General features: G+C 42.4%; 1 protein-coding gene across 9 annotated transcripts in view; it reads left to right on the top strand.

Moving 5' to 3' along the window:
• CSPP1 (centrosome and spindle pole associated protein 1) overlaps positions 1-17,313 on the top strand; it is a 328,816-nt gene that overhangs the window by 259,056 nt on the left and 52,447 nt on the right. For all 9 annotated transcript variants that reach the window (XM_033933355.1, XM_033933359.1, XM_033933354.1 and 6 more), the window contains 2 exons: positions 11,042-11,171; positions 16,901-17,040. In XM_033933355.1, the coding sequence (XP_033789246.1) occupies positions 11,042-11,171; positions 16,901-17,040 (270 nt within the window). The remainder of the gene's footprint in view (positions 1-11,041; positions 11,172-16,900; positions 17,041-17,313) is intronic.

Below are 17,313 nucleotides of genomic sequence, written 5' to 3'. Positions count from 1 at the left end.
TGGTGCAACGTGGCCGCAGAGATATACTGTCAGCGATGTAGGTTCCACGGGTCCGAATGCGAAATCGTGCAGCGTTTTCTGCAGTTGGTGAGTCATCGAGCGAGGATTCACCAAAAGCTCCCCTTCACCCGACAATAATTGTTAATGGGAGCTCACCACACAATCGGTTCATGGAGCTAATACAATTTTTTTCTCGGAGGGCATGCGGAGCCAAATATTCAAACGTCCATCCCGGATGATGACGTCACTTCCTCCCTTCAAATCTTTTTATTGCAAATATAAGACTGGAGGCGGTGTCTCCGTAATCTACCACTCCTCCCTCCCACTTAATTTTGAAACATCCAACTACACCTGTTAGTTCGCTGAGATCCTTCAGTTCACCCTCTCCAACTACGCCTGTTAGTTCACCGAGGTCCTTCAGTTCACCCTCTCTAATCCTTACTCTCTCCACTTTTAACTATGGTACCACCCCCTGTTACCAGAAACCTATTGTCAGCCCTCCAGTCTATCATCTTTGACTTTTGTATTTCTCATGAAAATTCAGTTATCTTAGGCGACTTCAATCTTCACTTTGATGCCCCTAACAATCCTCTTACCTATGATTTTCTTTCGCTCACTTCTGACATCCTACTAACACCTCTAATTCACACTCCCACACACTCTGCTGGTCATACCATTGATATGATCTTCACCCAAAAATCGCTTTCTCCTGAATTTAAAAACCTTCCTAGGTCTGAGCATTCTCTAATTAGCACTAACATGCCACAATGCATCCATGACCTACAATCAATTCCTTGAACATATAAAACCCACGACTATAGTAAAATCACCATTAGTGGTATTACCTCTACATTAGATCTTCAAATAGGTGAATTCTCCCAGCTTGCTTTAGAAGAACAATCCAAAATCTGGTCCTCCAAAACCCAATTAATGCTAGACTCTCTAGCTCTTAGCCATTCTCAGACAACATCTTCCGCTTCTTCCAAAAAAAAGCCATGATACAATCATGATTTATCTTTAATCCGCCTTCAGCTACGCTCATCAGAACGTCTATGGAGAAAGAAGCGGTCATCTTCCAAACTAAGAAAATACAAAGAACTAGATACCTTCTATTAAAAAAAATCATTACAGAGAGCAAAGAGAGAATTTTATACTAAACGCATTGCACTTACCAAGAATTCATCTGCTCTGTACTCCATTGTTCGTTTTCTTTCTCCTTATGCCAGAAGACACACTACCAAACAAAATCGTCTCTCTGCTCAAGCTCTTGCTGAACACTTTGAAGACAAACTCAAATCTGTTAGTACAAAACTTGCTGCCCCCCTTCATCCCTGACCACAATTTCACACACCCCTGATTTCTCTCTCCTGTTTAGCTCCTTAACAGACTTTCAACTGCCCACAATTGACGAACTGAAAAAAGTAACACACAGTCTTAATCTGCCAAACAATTCTCTTGAAAGCTTACTGCCTACTATCCTCAAAAAATACTTCTCAATCTTTGGACCATTCCTACTAGACATGATCAAGAAAAGCCTATCCTCAGGTCCCGTACCTTCTTCATGGAAATCCGCTCTTGTTTATCCAAAACTCAAACAATTAAACATCCCAGAACATCAAATTACTAATTATCACCCTAACGCTAACTGGCAAAAATAACTGAGAAACTGGTTTTTAACCAACTATCCAACTTTGCAGAAAATCTAACGCTCTTCATCCTTACCAAAAAGGGTTTCGAAAAAACTATTCTACTGAACTATCTCTCGTAGGTTTGACTACCTCAATTCTCTATTTTAATGATCTAATCTAATCTTCCATTTGTTAGTCGCACATACCTATAAATCCTCAATTCTGATCTCCCTAGATCTTACATCCGCTTTTGATACCATTGATCATCCTCTTCTCCTCAGTAGACTAGAAACCCTCGGCATAGGCACTGCCCTACAATGGTTATCTGAATAATCGATACTACAGAATAATCGATACTACAGAGTTAGTTTCAACAGCTATCTCCTCTACAATTGCCCAAACCTATGGGGTTCCCCAGGGCTCAGTTCTCTCTCCCTTACTCTTTAATATTTTCTTGACCCTTCTACTTACTCTAGCTCAATCTATAGGCTTTACAGTTTTCACTTATGCCGATTAGATCCAACTACTTCATCCATTAAACTCCACATCCCCCAAATAAATTTGTGAGATCAACGTCAAACTTGACCAAATTAGTTCTTGGCTCCAACAAAATAAACTCGCACTAAACATCTCTAAAATTACAGGCATTCTTTTTCCGACCTCCACAGATAAACATCTCTGTACCCCCATTAGCATTGATTCTTCTTCCATCCAAATGGACAGTAAAGTAAAACTTCTCTGCATTATCCTGGATAAAGATCTTACATTCCATCAACAAATCAGTGCTGTAACACAAAAATGCTTCCGCAAGTTATGACTCATTCTCGATCCCCCTTCAATCAATATACTGATTCATTCCCTCATCTCGACCCTAGACTATTGTAATGCTCTCTACCAAGGAATAACCTAGAAGGAAATTCATCGCCTCCAATAAATCCAAAACACTGCTGTTAAACTTATCTACCATGCAAAAAAATATGATCATGTTACTCCTCCGCAAAGCTCATTGGTTGCCCATTACTCACCGCTTCACCTATAAAATATTACTTCTTGCTTTCAAAACAAAAATCTCCCATCAACCAGCTTTCATTGATAAACTTTTAATCCCATATGCACCTTGCAGGACCCTTCGATCTAGCAATCAAAACCTGTTCACTATCCCTCCAATACGAGAACTCTTTTATGACACCACTCGCAAACCCATCTTCTCTGTCACAGCTCCTGCACTGTGGAATGCCCTTCCCATTGATATTCGTTTAGAAAACTCTTTAGTTAAATTTTAATCCAAGCTTAAAACGTTCCTCTTTAAAGACGCCTTCACCCTTTAAATTCCATTATCTATGAAAATTGATCTTCCTTTGCAGAAATCCTAAGACAAAACACTTCTTTTGAAGCGACCTCCCCAACCTAACTGTACTTCCCTTTCCCATTTTCCTCTTTTCATTTTTATCTCGATATATTAATTAATCTCTCCTTCCCATTCTCTCCTAATGTATCATGTACGTATATGCATAAATGTTCCCCATTTTCTTAGTTTAGATAAGTTTTTATTTTTTAATATTTCTTTTTTATATGCATTTCATTTTATTGTAAACCGTTTAGATACCTGTATGATAAATGGCATATCAAAAATAAAGAAACTTGAAACTATTTATGCCATGGAAATATTTAAATGATTCTATAATATCTTCACTTTCTTCCAAAGTATACATATTGACATCTTTGTCTCCTTATCTCAAGAAAGATATAGTGGCAGTAGAAAAGGTTCAATGAAGAGCAACCAAGATGATAAAGGGGATGGAATTCCTCTCATATGAGGAAAGACTAAAGAGGTTTAGGGCTCTTTAGCTTGGAAAAGAGATGGCTGAGGGGAGATATGATTGAAGTCTACAAAATCCTAAGTGGTGTAGAATGGGTACAAGTGGATTGATTTTTTTACTGCATCAAGATTTACAAAGACTAGGAGATATTCGATGAAGTTACAGGGAAATACTTTTAAAACCAATAGGAGGAAATATTTTTTCACTCAGAGAATAGTTAAGCTCTGGAACACATTACCAGAGGTTGTGGTAAGAGTGGATAGCTTAGCTGGTTTTAAGAAAGGTTTGGACAATTTCCTGCAGGTAATATCCATAGTCTGTTACTGAGAAAGACATGGGGGAAGCCACTGCTTGCCGTGGATCAGTAGCAAGGAATGTTGCTACTCCTTGGGTTTTGGCCAGGTGCAAGGGACCTGGATTGGCCACCGTGAGAATGGGCTACTGGGCTTGATGGACAATTGGTCTGACCCAGTAAGTCTATTCTTATGTTATGTTCTTATGATGATGGAACTCTCACTGTACCCTTACTGTCTCAAAACATGCCCATCCTGACGGGGGATGCCATACTGCAATCTGGTGCTTTGGATCCCATGATGACCCTGGATCCTGGGGATGATCTCACGGGTTTGTGCTTATTTAAGCCTTCAGCTCTGTGGATCCCATTTCTGTGTTCCTCCGTGAGCTCAGTTTAGACTTCCAGCCAGTCCCCTTCCTTATGAGTGGAGTTGTCGGTTCAGGGTTCTACATTTCCCTGGCATCCTTACATTAATATATTATTTATGGAGCAGTGGGATTCTCTAGAGGGGTCTCTCAAGGTGGCGATAGCCATGTCTCATCTGTATCCTATGGCACAGAAGTGCCAGCAACTGTTTACTCAGCCTAAGGTGGATTCCTTGTTTGCACATGTTACAAAGCTCACCTCTCTTCCGAGTGAGGGTGTTGTGGTGCTAAAAGATGTTCAAGATCACCGAGTGGATGTAGTTTTCAAGATTCTTTTGAGGCATTGACTTTGGGAGTCAAAGCAGCCTCAATGGCATCCTTTGTGACACATGCCTATTTCCAGGCTATGAACTCTGGAGTGTGTGGGAGAAGAGCCCATCCTTCAGTTCCTCTTGTCTGGGGTAGATTATGTGGTGGATGCTCTCTGACATTCATGTCATGAGTAAAAGTTTCAGCTTATTCAATCTTTTCCCACAGAATGCTCTGGATCAGTCAACGAGCTGGGGATTCTACTTTCAAAGATACTCTCAGCATACTCCCTTTTAAGGGACAATTGTTGTTTGGAAAGGGTCTGGACGATCTTATGACATTTGTGGTAAATTGTCTACCCAGGACCCTACCTGACAGCAAACCCAGAACCTCTTGAGACTCAGGACACTCTATTTTTTGTGGTTCCAGGTGGTCTTGTCAATATTCCAGCTCCACTTCCCAGAGATTCTCCCAAAATTACATGCAGAGGTTTTCCATATCCAGATGCAAACAGTCTTCAGCACCCTGTGCTGTTCCCTCCGCCAAGAAGTTGCAATGATGCCAGGTTGGAGATGGTCCCCCTCAGGATGGGGGGGGCAACTCTTGGATTTTCTGCAGACCTGGGTTCAGATTTCGTCCGACTCCTGGGTTCTTGAAATCATCCAGAGCGGCTAAAAGCTGGAATTCGCCTGGCCTCTAATTGATTGGTTTGTGGACTCTCCCGTGGAGTGCCCAGAAAAAGCGACCTGAGTGCAAGCCACTGTGAGAAGGTTGCTAGACATTCAGGCCATAGAGCCTGTGCTGCTTGAAGACTCAGGCTGAGGCAGATACTCCATATATTTCATCATGCCAAAGAAAGACTCCGACGATTGGAGATCCGTTCTGGACTTTAAGTAAATATAGCACTCAAGGTCCAGCATTTTCATATGGAGACTATCCGATCTGTCATAGTGGTGGTGACTCCAGTTCTGGACCTTAAGTAAATGCAGCGCTCAGGGTCCTGCATATTCATATGGAGACTGTCCGATCTGTAATAATGGTGGTGACTCTGGGAGAGTTCCTGGCCTCTCTGGATCTGACAGAGGCCTACTTGCATATTCCTATTTTCCCAGACTACAGAAAGTTTGTAAGGTTTTGTGTCCTGGAACAGCATGTCTGGTTCACGATTCTGCCTTTGGCCTGGCGACAGCTCCCCTTCACATTCACCAAAGTGATGGTGGTGATGGCGGCAGCCCATCTGCGAAAGATGGGGCTGCAAGTGCTTCCCTACCTGGATGACTGGCTGATCCATGCCCCCTTGTCTGAAAGTTGGCACATGTTGGATCAGGTGATCCGAATCCTGGAGGGTCTGGGTTTAACTGTGAATTACTGTGAGAGCCATTTGTCTCCGGCACAATCCCTGGAGTACCTGGGTGTCTTGTTCAACACAGCTTCAGGCCAGGTCTATTTATATTAAAATTTATATACTGCCTAAGTGGTTTCCATAAAATGAGCATACATAGTTTAAACACAAAATTTAAAATTAACAAATACAGAGCCACACAGACAGAAACTTTGCACCCTGATAATGTGCCTCCTGGCCAAGCCAGCTCTGTCAGCATGGGACTATCTTTAAGTCCTAAGTTCAATGTCAGCCACGATAGATGTGGTTCCTTGGGTGAAGGGGCCCACATGCGTGTTCTCCAACAAACATTACTCACGCATTGGTCTCCACAGATAAACTCATTACAGTCTTTACCTTGGACGCTGGAGACCCGGACCAGCATGGATTGGTGGCTCTGCCCTAAGTCCCTTACCAAGAGCATGCCCCTTCACATAGCATTTTGGGTGGTTGCAATGACAGATGCCAGTCTCCTTGGCTGGGGAGCTCATTGTAACCATTGACTGATTCAAGGGCATTGATCACCCACCCAGAGGAAGTAGTTGATGAATCAGCTGGAACGCCAAGTCATTCAGCTGGCTCTGGTGAAACTGCAGAAGACTCTGGAAAGCCAGGCGGTCCAAGCTTCTTAAACAATGCTACAGCAGTGGCCTATGTCAATTGCCACGGGGGCACCAAGGGTGTCCATTTGTGTCTGGTGGTCCGCTTGCTATAGGCGGAACATCATCTGCAGGTGTATGTAATAGGAGTGGACAATGTCCAAGCTGACTTTCTCAGCAGACAGACCTTGGATCTGGGCGAGTGGTTGCTGTTTGAGACAGCATTCCAAGCCATTATTCACTGCTGGGGTTGGCCACAATTTGACCTCATGGCTATGGTAAAGAACAAAAAGGTGGACAGGTTCTTCAGTTAAAAATATGAGACCGGAAGCATGGGTTTGGATGATCTGGTACAAAACATTCTCTTATAAATCTGTCCTCGTGGCCCATGATGGGCCAAACCCTTCAAAGGATTGCAAGTCATAAGGGAAAGGTCATTCTGGTGGTTCCAGATTGGCCACGCAGACCATGGTATGCAAATCTGGTGTGTCTTCGGACTGGTCACGGTCTCAGGCTACAGGTGCATCCAGACTTCTTTTCCAGGATCCAGTGCTCATGAAGATCTGGATCCATTGGTCTGAACAGCATGGCTATTGAATGTGAAGTGTTAGCATGCAAGAGGTACTCAGAAGTGGTCATTACCACTCTCCTTATGTCTAAGAAACTGACAGTGGTTTCAGCCTATGCTAAGGCATGGAGACTTTCCAACATTGGTGCGTCTAGGAAAAGGTGGAGCTTGGCGCAAGTGGTAAAAACCATTTTGTTCTCAAACCAGGACATACCTGCACTGAAACTTTAGAGACCAAGCCCTAATGACATACAGAGTCAATCGATCGTCTAAGATTCATTGTTGATGATGGGGTATAGTTTGCTATGAGTTCCTCTCCACCTACCCCATGACTCTAGTTTAGTTTATATTAAAGCTAGGGCTAATTTGATAGACTTGTGAGTTTTTTTGTTTTTAACTTGTAAGTTTTTAACTTATTTTTCTTTTATGGGTGAGTAGGAAAATCAGTCATTTTATATGAACTTTGGTTCTCTGGGTATATAAAATAAACTCTTTAACTTTCCACACACATTTATATATGCATGCATGTATGTAAGTATGTTGGGCAGACCAGATGAGAAGGTCAGCCATATTGTGGTGTTATCATTCTTTATTGGATCTACAAGACCAAGACTATACAGTTTTAGACAGAATTGTATTTGAATAACACTACATGTGCTGATCCCTTGTTCCCTGTCACACTAATGTTCAGTTTAAAGTGGAAATGTATTTTTCTTCACAAATTTATTTCATGGGATTTTTATCTTTCTGTGGGTCATCGACCCAATTCTTCTTTCCAAAGCAATATACTGTCAAAAAATAAGAAACTACTGACGAGCACCTTGGTTTAGATTGCCTATTGGTAAAATTATGTGATCTCTTTTGAATCAGGGGAAGGTGGACTACCAGACACTGGAATAGAACTCTGACCTGCAGCACAAAGCAACATTAACTATCAGATCGCGTGGATAGCTCCATGATTCTACATTTCCTCTAGGCGGGTTTCATGCCATCACATAGCAAGGAAACTATTATCAATCTTTTCTTCATACTTAGTCTTACCGCATTGTCTTTTTAAAATCTCTCTTAATCATTCTGCCGCATTCGATCTAGTTGATCATGCTCTGCTTTTGGCCTGTCTGTCTGAAATAGGTATCAGAGGCTGTGTTATTGATGGCTCACATTATTTCTAAATGATCAATCCTTCAGTGTCCACCACCTCATCAATTTCTACTTCCTTGCCATTGTCATGTGGTGTTCCCTAAGGATCTATCTTATCCCCTCTCCTTTTCAATCATGCATCTTGATTCAAGCCCATTACAAAGAAGCCTTGTAAATTATTGCCTCCTGACAAAACTGTGGCCCGTTAGATTACTGGGGACCCCACATGCGCATGGACACACACACTCACTCACTTTTCATGATCTTGCTATCATTTTAGGCTCTGCACTCTCATGCACAGATTTCTAGCCTTGTTAAAGATGGTTTCTTTGCTGTATGCAAACGCATTCACTATTCTCCATTCTTGATACCCAAGTACTCCACAACCTTGTACATGCTTTCAGTATCTCTTGTCTGGACTATTGCAATGTGATCTATGCTGATCTTTCTCAAACTCAACTTAAATATATCCAAACTCTTCAGAATTCTTCTGCATGCCTCATTTGTAATGCTAAACAGGCCGATAGAAAAACACCCTTACTAAGCTACACTGGCTTCTAATATTATTCTGGATTAAATTCAAGATTCTATGTCTCACTCGGAAATCTTATTTTACAAACACACCACCCCTTATTTGTTGTCTTTAGTGATCCCCTACACCCCCTCAAGTACCTTACAATCCTTGGATTCACATCGTTTGGTTCTTCCCTCTCCTCTTGCATGATGTGAATCTACAAGACACTCTTTCTTCCTACTACCTCAGCTCTGGAATAACCTCTTCTCTGGGCTTTGATCCAAATCCTGCTTTTCCAAATTTAAGGCCTTATTGGAAACTCACTTCTTTGGATTGTTCATTGGCCATTTGCCATGAGGAGGCATCACGGATGCGTTAGCTGCCATCCTATAGGTAAGGTTACCAGATTTCCTTTTTTAATAAAGAGGGCAACACCCTTCTGCTCCAGCCCCATCCCGTTCTTCTCTCAGCTCTGCCCTGTTCCTTCCCCTAGCCCAGCCCCCACATGAACCTCTTGTTTCCTTCCCTGAGCTCTGGGCTGTGTTTAGAAGGCCTTCTGCTGTGTGGATGTCAATGCAATGACATCATGCTTGTGCACATGCATGTGATGTCATCATGTCGACAAGCGCAGAGGCCCTCCAGACATGGCCTCGAGTTCGGGGCCTTCCAAACCCAGACAAACTGCTGACAAATATCTTTCTACTTAGAGCCATGACACCAATAACATGACATTCATTCTACCAGAACACCTGGCCTTGATCACACATGCAGAAAAAAAAATAAACCTTATGCAAATATAGGACCACAATCTAAAAGTCCTAATATACACAAATGAAACCCTACCAGGCTCTGCATGCAGTACAATACTAGAGAAATAAAAAGAAATACATTTCTTCCTGAACAGTGCAAAATATAGACAACAGATGTCTCCCCCTTCCCATCTATCCATGTATACCATCTTCTCCCTCTTTCTTCTCCCCTATTCCCATCTATCTATAAACAGCATTTCTTTAATTTTTTTCCCTTCCCCACTCCTCCCCATCCCTATGCAACATCTCCTCTCTCGCTCTCCTCTTCTCCTTCCCCATCCCTCACATCCCTGTGCACCATGTCCTCCCTCTCTCTACCCTTCCATCCCTGTATATCATCTCCTCCTTCTTTCCCTCTCCTATGGTCTGACATCTGTCTTTCCCCCTCTTATGGTCTGGGATCTTTATCCTCTCCTTCCCAGTCTGGGGTCTCTCTCCCCTTCTTCCTTTCCCTTCTCCCTTGGTGGTCTGGCATCTCTGTCTTTCCCTTCTTTCCCTCCCTCCGCCTTCCTTTCCCTGGTTTGACTTCTCTCTCTTCTCCCCCCCCCACCCCTTCCTCTGGTCTGACATTTCTCTCCTTCCCTTCCCCTCCTTCCATGGTCTGGTATCTCTGTCTGCCCCTTCCCTTTCTTCCCCTGGAGGTCTGGGGCATCTTTTCTTCCCTTTCTTCCCCATCCTGTAGTCCAGCATCTTTCTTAGCCTGGAAACTTTTTCTCTGCAGAGAAAAAGCTTCTGGGTTACCGAAGGCAACGTGCTTAGTTCACTCATGCTGACGACGGCCGAACAGTTACAAAAGAGCTGAATGAATCCTGTGGGTGGGGGGCGGGGAGAGGAGGACTCTGGATAGGTGCGAGGGGTGGGGGAGAAGCAACAGACTCCAGATAGGTACGTGTGGGGAAGAGGAGGACACCAGATAGGTTGAGTTGCTGTAGGGTTAATAAATGTCCAGTTTCCCCAAACAAAAATTGAAAAGCCATCCAGACTTCTGACAAGAGTCCTCAAATAATGTCTGGAGAAATTCGAACATCTGGTAACCCTACCTATAGGTACAACTGATTCCCTCCCCTGGTTGTATAAGTCCTTTCACTTTTCGATTTTGTATCATTTTAATGTACACTTCTTTGGCCTAATGTTTAGTAACATCTGGTAACCCTACCTATAGGTACAACATGATTCCCTCCCCTGGTTGTATAAGTCCTTTCGCTTTTTGATTTTGTATCATTTTAATGTACACTTCTTTGGCCTAATGGTTAGTAAAAGCAGTTTATGAAATAAACATACTGTAAACTTTAGATTGTGAACCTTGTAAGATTTTTCACCTGTACAGTGTTGTGTGTGTTTATAGTGCTATAGAAATTAGTAGTAGTAGTAGTAGTAGTAGTAAATCTACCATGGGTGAAAGTGGCTAGAGAATTCAGAAAAGACAAGTAGTTTCCTTGGAAATGAAATAGAAGCTTCAGGATAAGGGCATGTAGAGTTCTGCATGCATAATGACTTAAAAAAAAGCCCCTAACCTAATTCTAGCTGCAAGCACAAGTTGTAGTTTGCATGTTTTAAAATCAAGCTCTTTTAACCTTTCCTTGATTCTGACCTGCATATTTGATATATTTCAGAGGAAAGGAAAAGTGTGATTAGCGAGCTGGCAGAATTAAGGAAACAACTCAGAAGTGAGCAACGCCGCCTAGAGGGTCAATTGTTAGAGGTGGATAGGGAGGATGAATCCTCTCCAGTTACACAGAGCAAGTAAGTTTTAATTCACCACTCCCAAAACTTGACAGCCCAGGCACAACCTACGTACCTTCCCCTCCAGCAATCATTTCTGTAGAATTTGTACAGAATTTCTCCGCTATGCAGAGCTCTTTCCATTCAGAATTCAGCACAGACAGTAGTGGCTCATGTGGGCAGGAGAAAGCTGCAGCTAGGCTAAAATACAAGGGAGGCTGCCACAGCAGCAGGCAGCTTACTCTTCCCATATTGCTGGTCACAAAGCAAGCTGGGGAAGAGAGGAGCTGCTTGTTAGGACATATAACTGTTCTCTGGTGCCCTGGGCCTAACTGTTGTTTTAAATTGCATAGGACACAGTACAGCCATTTTGTTTAGATGAGCACTTAGGCATGATAGCAGAAGATGCAGCCTGATTTGCAGTTGCTTATGATCAGCAAGGGGGAGGGGGCTACAGGGACTGAGAAGGAGAGTGAGTTTGAGTTTGGGTTTGGGTCTACTGGAGGAAGAAAGGAAACTGGGCTCATATTGGTGTTGGGGAAATAGAGAACTATAAGTGATCTGATAGAAAAAGACTGGGGGCATTTCTGAGGGGGTAGCTAGAGAGCCAGAGTGCTACTGGAAATTAGGGAGGAAAAAATGGTGTGCAGAAAATGAGCAAGGAGTCGTCTCGAGGGAGAAGAGAAAGAGAACTGTGAAGGTACAGAGGAGAAAGGAAATTATGGGGGCAGACAAAAAACTGGTTGGATGAACCTACAGGGAAAAAGAGATGAAGCCTTGGGAGAAATTAGGGCAGACAAAAAGCTGGTTGGATGAACCTACAGGGAGAAGGAGATGAAGCCTTGGGATGGATTCAAGCTAAGTTGGGAGGAACCAATCCTTATTATGGGAAATTCTGCATAAAATATGCAGAATTTTAAAGTATGTATAAAAATTTTTTGTTTAAAATTCCTTATGAGTAAACTCTGTAACACCTTTCCCTAGCAAAGTAATACTTTGTAGCATGAGAATGCCCTTCTGCAGCAAGTGATGAAGATAAAAATGGTAATGGGGAAGGCAGAGTCAAGATAGCAGATGTGCAGTGATTGTTCCTGATCATTTTCCTTACCTTTCGTTATGGTGAAATGCAATGGGAAAACCCAAGTTTTTCCCTCTAGGACCGGGAGTCTTCCTTTCACTGGGCCAAAAGATGTTTGTTCAGCGAGCTTGGATCCTTCATTGGCCAGTGCAGTTGGCTCGCTAGCGGCTCAACAGGAAACAGGAGCTAATATCCTTCCTGGACATGATCTTTTTAAACCTGGGTCAGAGGATTCCTCCCAAACAGCTGTTGACATCCAACAATGTCGTGGCCTCACCAGGCATTGCCCTTACCGAAGTGGTTTTGGTTTTGCTTGGAGAAGGAGAAGCAAGCAGAGTGAGAACAGATGAAAGCTTCACACAGACAGAAACAGGAGCTGTGCTGAGCTGCATGCAAAGAAGGTATCGGCAGTGCAGGCTAGAGGAGGGGCAACCTATACAGAATTGGGCCTACACTAATCCCGATTCTGTAACCGGCGTCCATGTTACAGACGCTGGTTACAGAATCGGGTTAGAGTAGACACCGCCCAACCAACACCCCTGATCGCCGACAGGAGGGTGCCCAACCCCTTCTGCCGGAGGATGCTTCCCCCCGGACCCCTCGCTAACGCCCCCCTGCTGCGCTAACACTCCCCGATGACCCCCCCTAACCTCCCCCCCAAAAAACTAACCTCTTAATTGTTGGCTGGCTGGACAGATCTTAATGCTGTCCAGCCGGCAGGCCCGCCTGGTCGAAATGAGGCGGGCCTGCCCCTTCCCGGCCCATCCCCGCTAAGCCTAAGGCCTGATTGGCCAAGGCTCTAGGCGCCTGTGCCAATCGGGCATTAGGCTTAGTGGGGATGGGCGGACCCACTATGCCTAAGGCCTGATTGGTCCAGGCTTCTAGAGTCTGGGCCAATCAGGCCTTAGGCTTAGCGGGAATTGGGCCGAGAAGGGGCGGCCCGCCTCATTTCGACCAGGCGGGGCTGCAGGCTGGACGGCACCAAGGCCTGTCCAGCCGGCCAACAATTAAGAGGTTAGTTTTTTTGGAGGGAAGGTTAGGGGGATCATCGGGGAGTGTTGGCGCGGGGGGTGGGGGTGGTGTTAGTGTGGGGGGGGTCCAGGGGGAGGCGTCCTCTGGCAGGAGGGGTTGAACACTCTCCTGTCGGTGATTGGGGGTGTCGGGTGGGCTGTGTTCCGGCAGGAGGGGTTGGGCATCCTCCTGCCGGCGATCGGGGGTGTCGGGTGGGTGGCGTTCCAGCAGGAGGTGTTGGGCACCCTCCTGCCGGCGATTGGGGTGGGGGAACAGGCGGCCGGTATACTTATCGCAGCAGGGAGATCCCTTGCTGCGATAAGTATAGCGGCGTCTACATACAATGTAGGCCAGCAAAATGCTGGCCTACATTGTAAGCATCTTTTCCTCTACTAGGGAGACGCGTAGGGCTGCCTAGGTTCGCCTAAGGCCCTTAGGTAAGCTTAGGCGGTCTTGCGGGTCTCACTAGGCTCCCGGAGGCGCCTTCAATATAGGCGGCCTGCCCGGAGAGCATTTTTTAAAAAAACGTGCATCCTGATTGGCTGATTAGACAGCTGTAGGATGCCTACAGCTGCCTAAAATCGGGATGCACTTTGCAGAATCAGGGCCTTAGTATTCAGGCTGTGAATGAGAACTTATTGAAAGATGATGAGTTTAAGGTATAAAGTGGAGAATTTGGAAAATATTTCTAGAGCGTCAAATCTTTTGAATTTTCCTAAACTTTTAACAACTTCACCATGAGATATGTTCAAGAAATATGTATTTGTAGATATTAGGAGTAGCAGCTGAACTTGTCCCTCCTATTATCAGGGCATATTTACTTGATTTTTAAGAAACAAGCAAAACAACCATGAGGAGAAACTGTAGTAGAGATGGACACGTGTCAGCTACTGATTACTACAATGGTATTTACTTTTGCTTTTATCTCAGATAAAGAGAGGTGCTTAGGATGTTCTTCCATAATCATGATAATAGATGTTCCAATTTCAAAATTTATATATTTTCTGATGTCTCATGAGAGACACAAAAGAGAAGGAAATGATTTCTCTTATTGAAGCCTAGAGTATTACAGTTGGGAGAATTATAGATTTTGAAATTTCCTTGTGTTTTGTTAAATATCAACCGGTTCATTATATATTTTTGAATCAGCTCATCTATTTAGCTTTCTTTCAATGAAGAGAGCTTTGGATCCAGTTCCACCTCCCAGTCTCTAGTACTGATGGATTAACTCAGGACTAAAAATTAGAAAGTATCACTTGCCACCTGCCTCATTTCTTGTTAAAGTATTGTTAATATCTTTTTTTCTTTTTGTGATTTTTCTTATTCCCATCTTCTCATATTATAGTGGATTTGTGCTTAACCCTTAAGTGGGGGTTACACCATTTTCTTATTCTCTGCTGTTCACGATTATGATGATGATTAGGTGGTACTTTTCTGTACAAAATTTTCTTGATTGTATTTGAAATGTCTATAAATATAAAATAAAAAAGGAAATGGTAATAGAATTCAAGAAATGCACGGGCTAAACCATAAAGGAATCCTGTATGGAAAACATGGAACCAAACAAGCTTTGCAGTGATTAGATGGCAACACTAGTAACCGATAATTAAAGCCAGTACTGGGCAGATCTCTGTGGTTTGTGCCCTGAAAATGGCAAGGACAAATAAAGTATGCACATGTGACAAGTTTATCTTTTATCTTCCATCATATAATATGTCACTATGTTAACAAAGGACATAAGCAGTGAGATTAAAAAGTCAGAACTTTCCAGTCAGTAGCAAAATTTATTAATTCCAATTATATAGTAGCAATCTTAATTTGAGGACATACATCCTGGACAATTAAAGCCAAAAGCATGAGGAGGCAATCTAAAATTCAATAGCGCTATTTCTCAAACTACACTTTGCAGGGAAAAAGTTCTTGACCTACAAGAGCATGGGTAGTTAACTGGGGGGAAAGCTTGCTGAATCCTACACAAGGTTTGATTCATCTAGAAGTAAGATTCAATTTAAAAAAATGTCTATTTCTACCTTAAATACAAAGAGGTAAATTCTATAAATGGCCTTCCAATTTTAGACAGTGGTAGGTGACCTGCCACTGTCTAATCAGTCAATTGGGATGCACGGTTTTAGAAAAAAACAATATCCTATACAGAAATTCCCCCCAAATTCTCTCATTCAGCAAACAAATCTAATTGCTAATGTGCACTAACTTGCATTATTAATAAGTAGATACCATTACATAAAAAGGGACTGTTAGTAAAATAGTGTGCACTAATTGCAGCAGGCTTCCATAAAACCTGCCTGGGGTAGCAATGGTTATAGGCTTTAAAAATTTAAGAAAGGCTAAGTAACGTCATGGCATGACCATAGTTACAAGCCTATTATCACTGAAATAGCTAACCATTATTATTAGGTAACCATTGTGGAGTGTCTAACATCAGTGTGCATGCCTAAGACACCTTTTTAAAAAAATTCTTTATTCATTTTTAAAACTTTCAATAAGTGCAATACAAGATAAAAACATTTTACACTTTAAGATCACTTAATATTCTATCAGAAACTAATTCAAATCAAATATCCCACCCCCCCAAATACTCAACAATTATCTTCAATTATAAGGAAACAAAAATTATCCCCCCCCCCCCATCTCGGACATGTATGTTCAAAGGGAAAAAGTAATATTCATTCTTTATAGTATTTTGTTAATGGCTCCCAAACATACCTAAATTTCTTAAAATGCCCCTGTTGAATAGCTATAGCACGCTCCATTTTAAAGATGTGGCATAAAGAATTCCACCAAAAATTATAATTCGGCCGATCCCAATTTTTCCAATTTTTTGTAATATGCTGTATGGCAACCCCTGTCATAATAAGTAGTAGTTTATTATTATTAGACAATATTTGGCTCTTCGCTCTCATTGATGTACCAAATAACACAATATCATACGATAATGCCACCGGATTTTCCAATAAATTATTTACTTGACTCCATATGGATTTCCAAAAACTGTGTATCAATGGACAATAGAATAGTAAATGATCTAATGTCCCAGCTTCAAGATGACAATGCCAGCATCTATTGGACTTAGAGCTGTCTAATTTTTGTAAACAAACTGGGGTCCAAAATGCTCTATGTAACGAGAAAAACCAAGTTTGTCTCATAGATGCCGACAACGTACACCTCATCCTCCAAGTCCAGATTCGTGGCCATTGAGATGCAGTAATCTGATGCTTTATCTCAATGCTCCAAATGTCACAAAGACTAGTTTTTGGTTCTTATTCAAAAATCCAGATATTAATTTATGCCACTGAGCGGCCTGGTGACCCAGGAAATCTGTCTGGAAGCACAGGAACGGCAAACTATTGAGTTTTAAGATTTTTCCAGTCAGGGAACTCCTCCTGAATGGCCTGCTTCAAGTGAACTTGTTTTGGTGCTTTTATAGGCTGTCAGACAAGCAGCAGCTTATGGTCCTTTATTCTCTAGGATTGCAGTAATAGCTTCTAGTTTGTACTTTTAAGAAATACACAATTGCACGAACATTGCTGGAAATCTATTATATTGTTGTTGGAGAATATCTTGACTTAAATTACATTTTATCTATGTAGTAGAAACTAATAAGGAGCTGTATAAAGTTTGGTCATATTTTTGGTTTTGGCAGGAAGCGAGAGAAAAGTGCAGTTGATGTGTTTGATATGGCGAGACTACGAATGCAAGCCCCAGTTAGGCGACCTTTATCCAAAAATGCAGACACTGTCAACATAGAGAATATCCATGAGTTCAATGAGCTCAAGTACAGAGGTGAGCGCTTTTCTTATCAACCCATAAAACCCAAGAGGTTGATATTCAAAAGGTTTGCAATCTAACTTTTAGAGCTGACTGGATGAAGCCCTGCTTATCAGATAAATTATATTGAGGAAAATTTACCTGCATCCAGGGAGCAGTTAGTTTATCCAGAAAACTCAGGTAAATAAAAAGATATGAAAATATATTTCTTCTATTATTGCATATATGTCACACTGAATGGTTTTTGATTTTTTGAACGAAATGTAAAATTAGACAAAGGGAACATGA

Source organism: Geotrypetes seraphini, chromosome 2 (genome assembly GCF_902459505.1).
Source record: "Geotrypetes seraphini chromosome 2, aGeoSer1.1, whole genome shotgun sequence".
Classification (NCBI taxonomy): Eukaryota; Metazoa; Chordata; class Amphibia; order Gymnophiona; family Dermophiidae; genus Geotrypetes; species Geotrypetes seraphini.
Note: the sequence above shows the minus strand (reverse complement) of the source record. Positions and strands in the feature narration are given on the sequence as shown.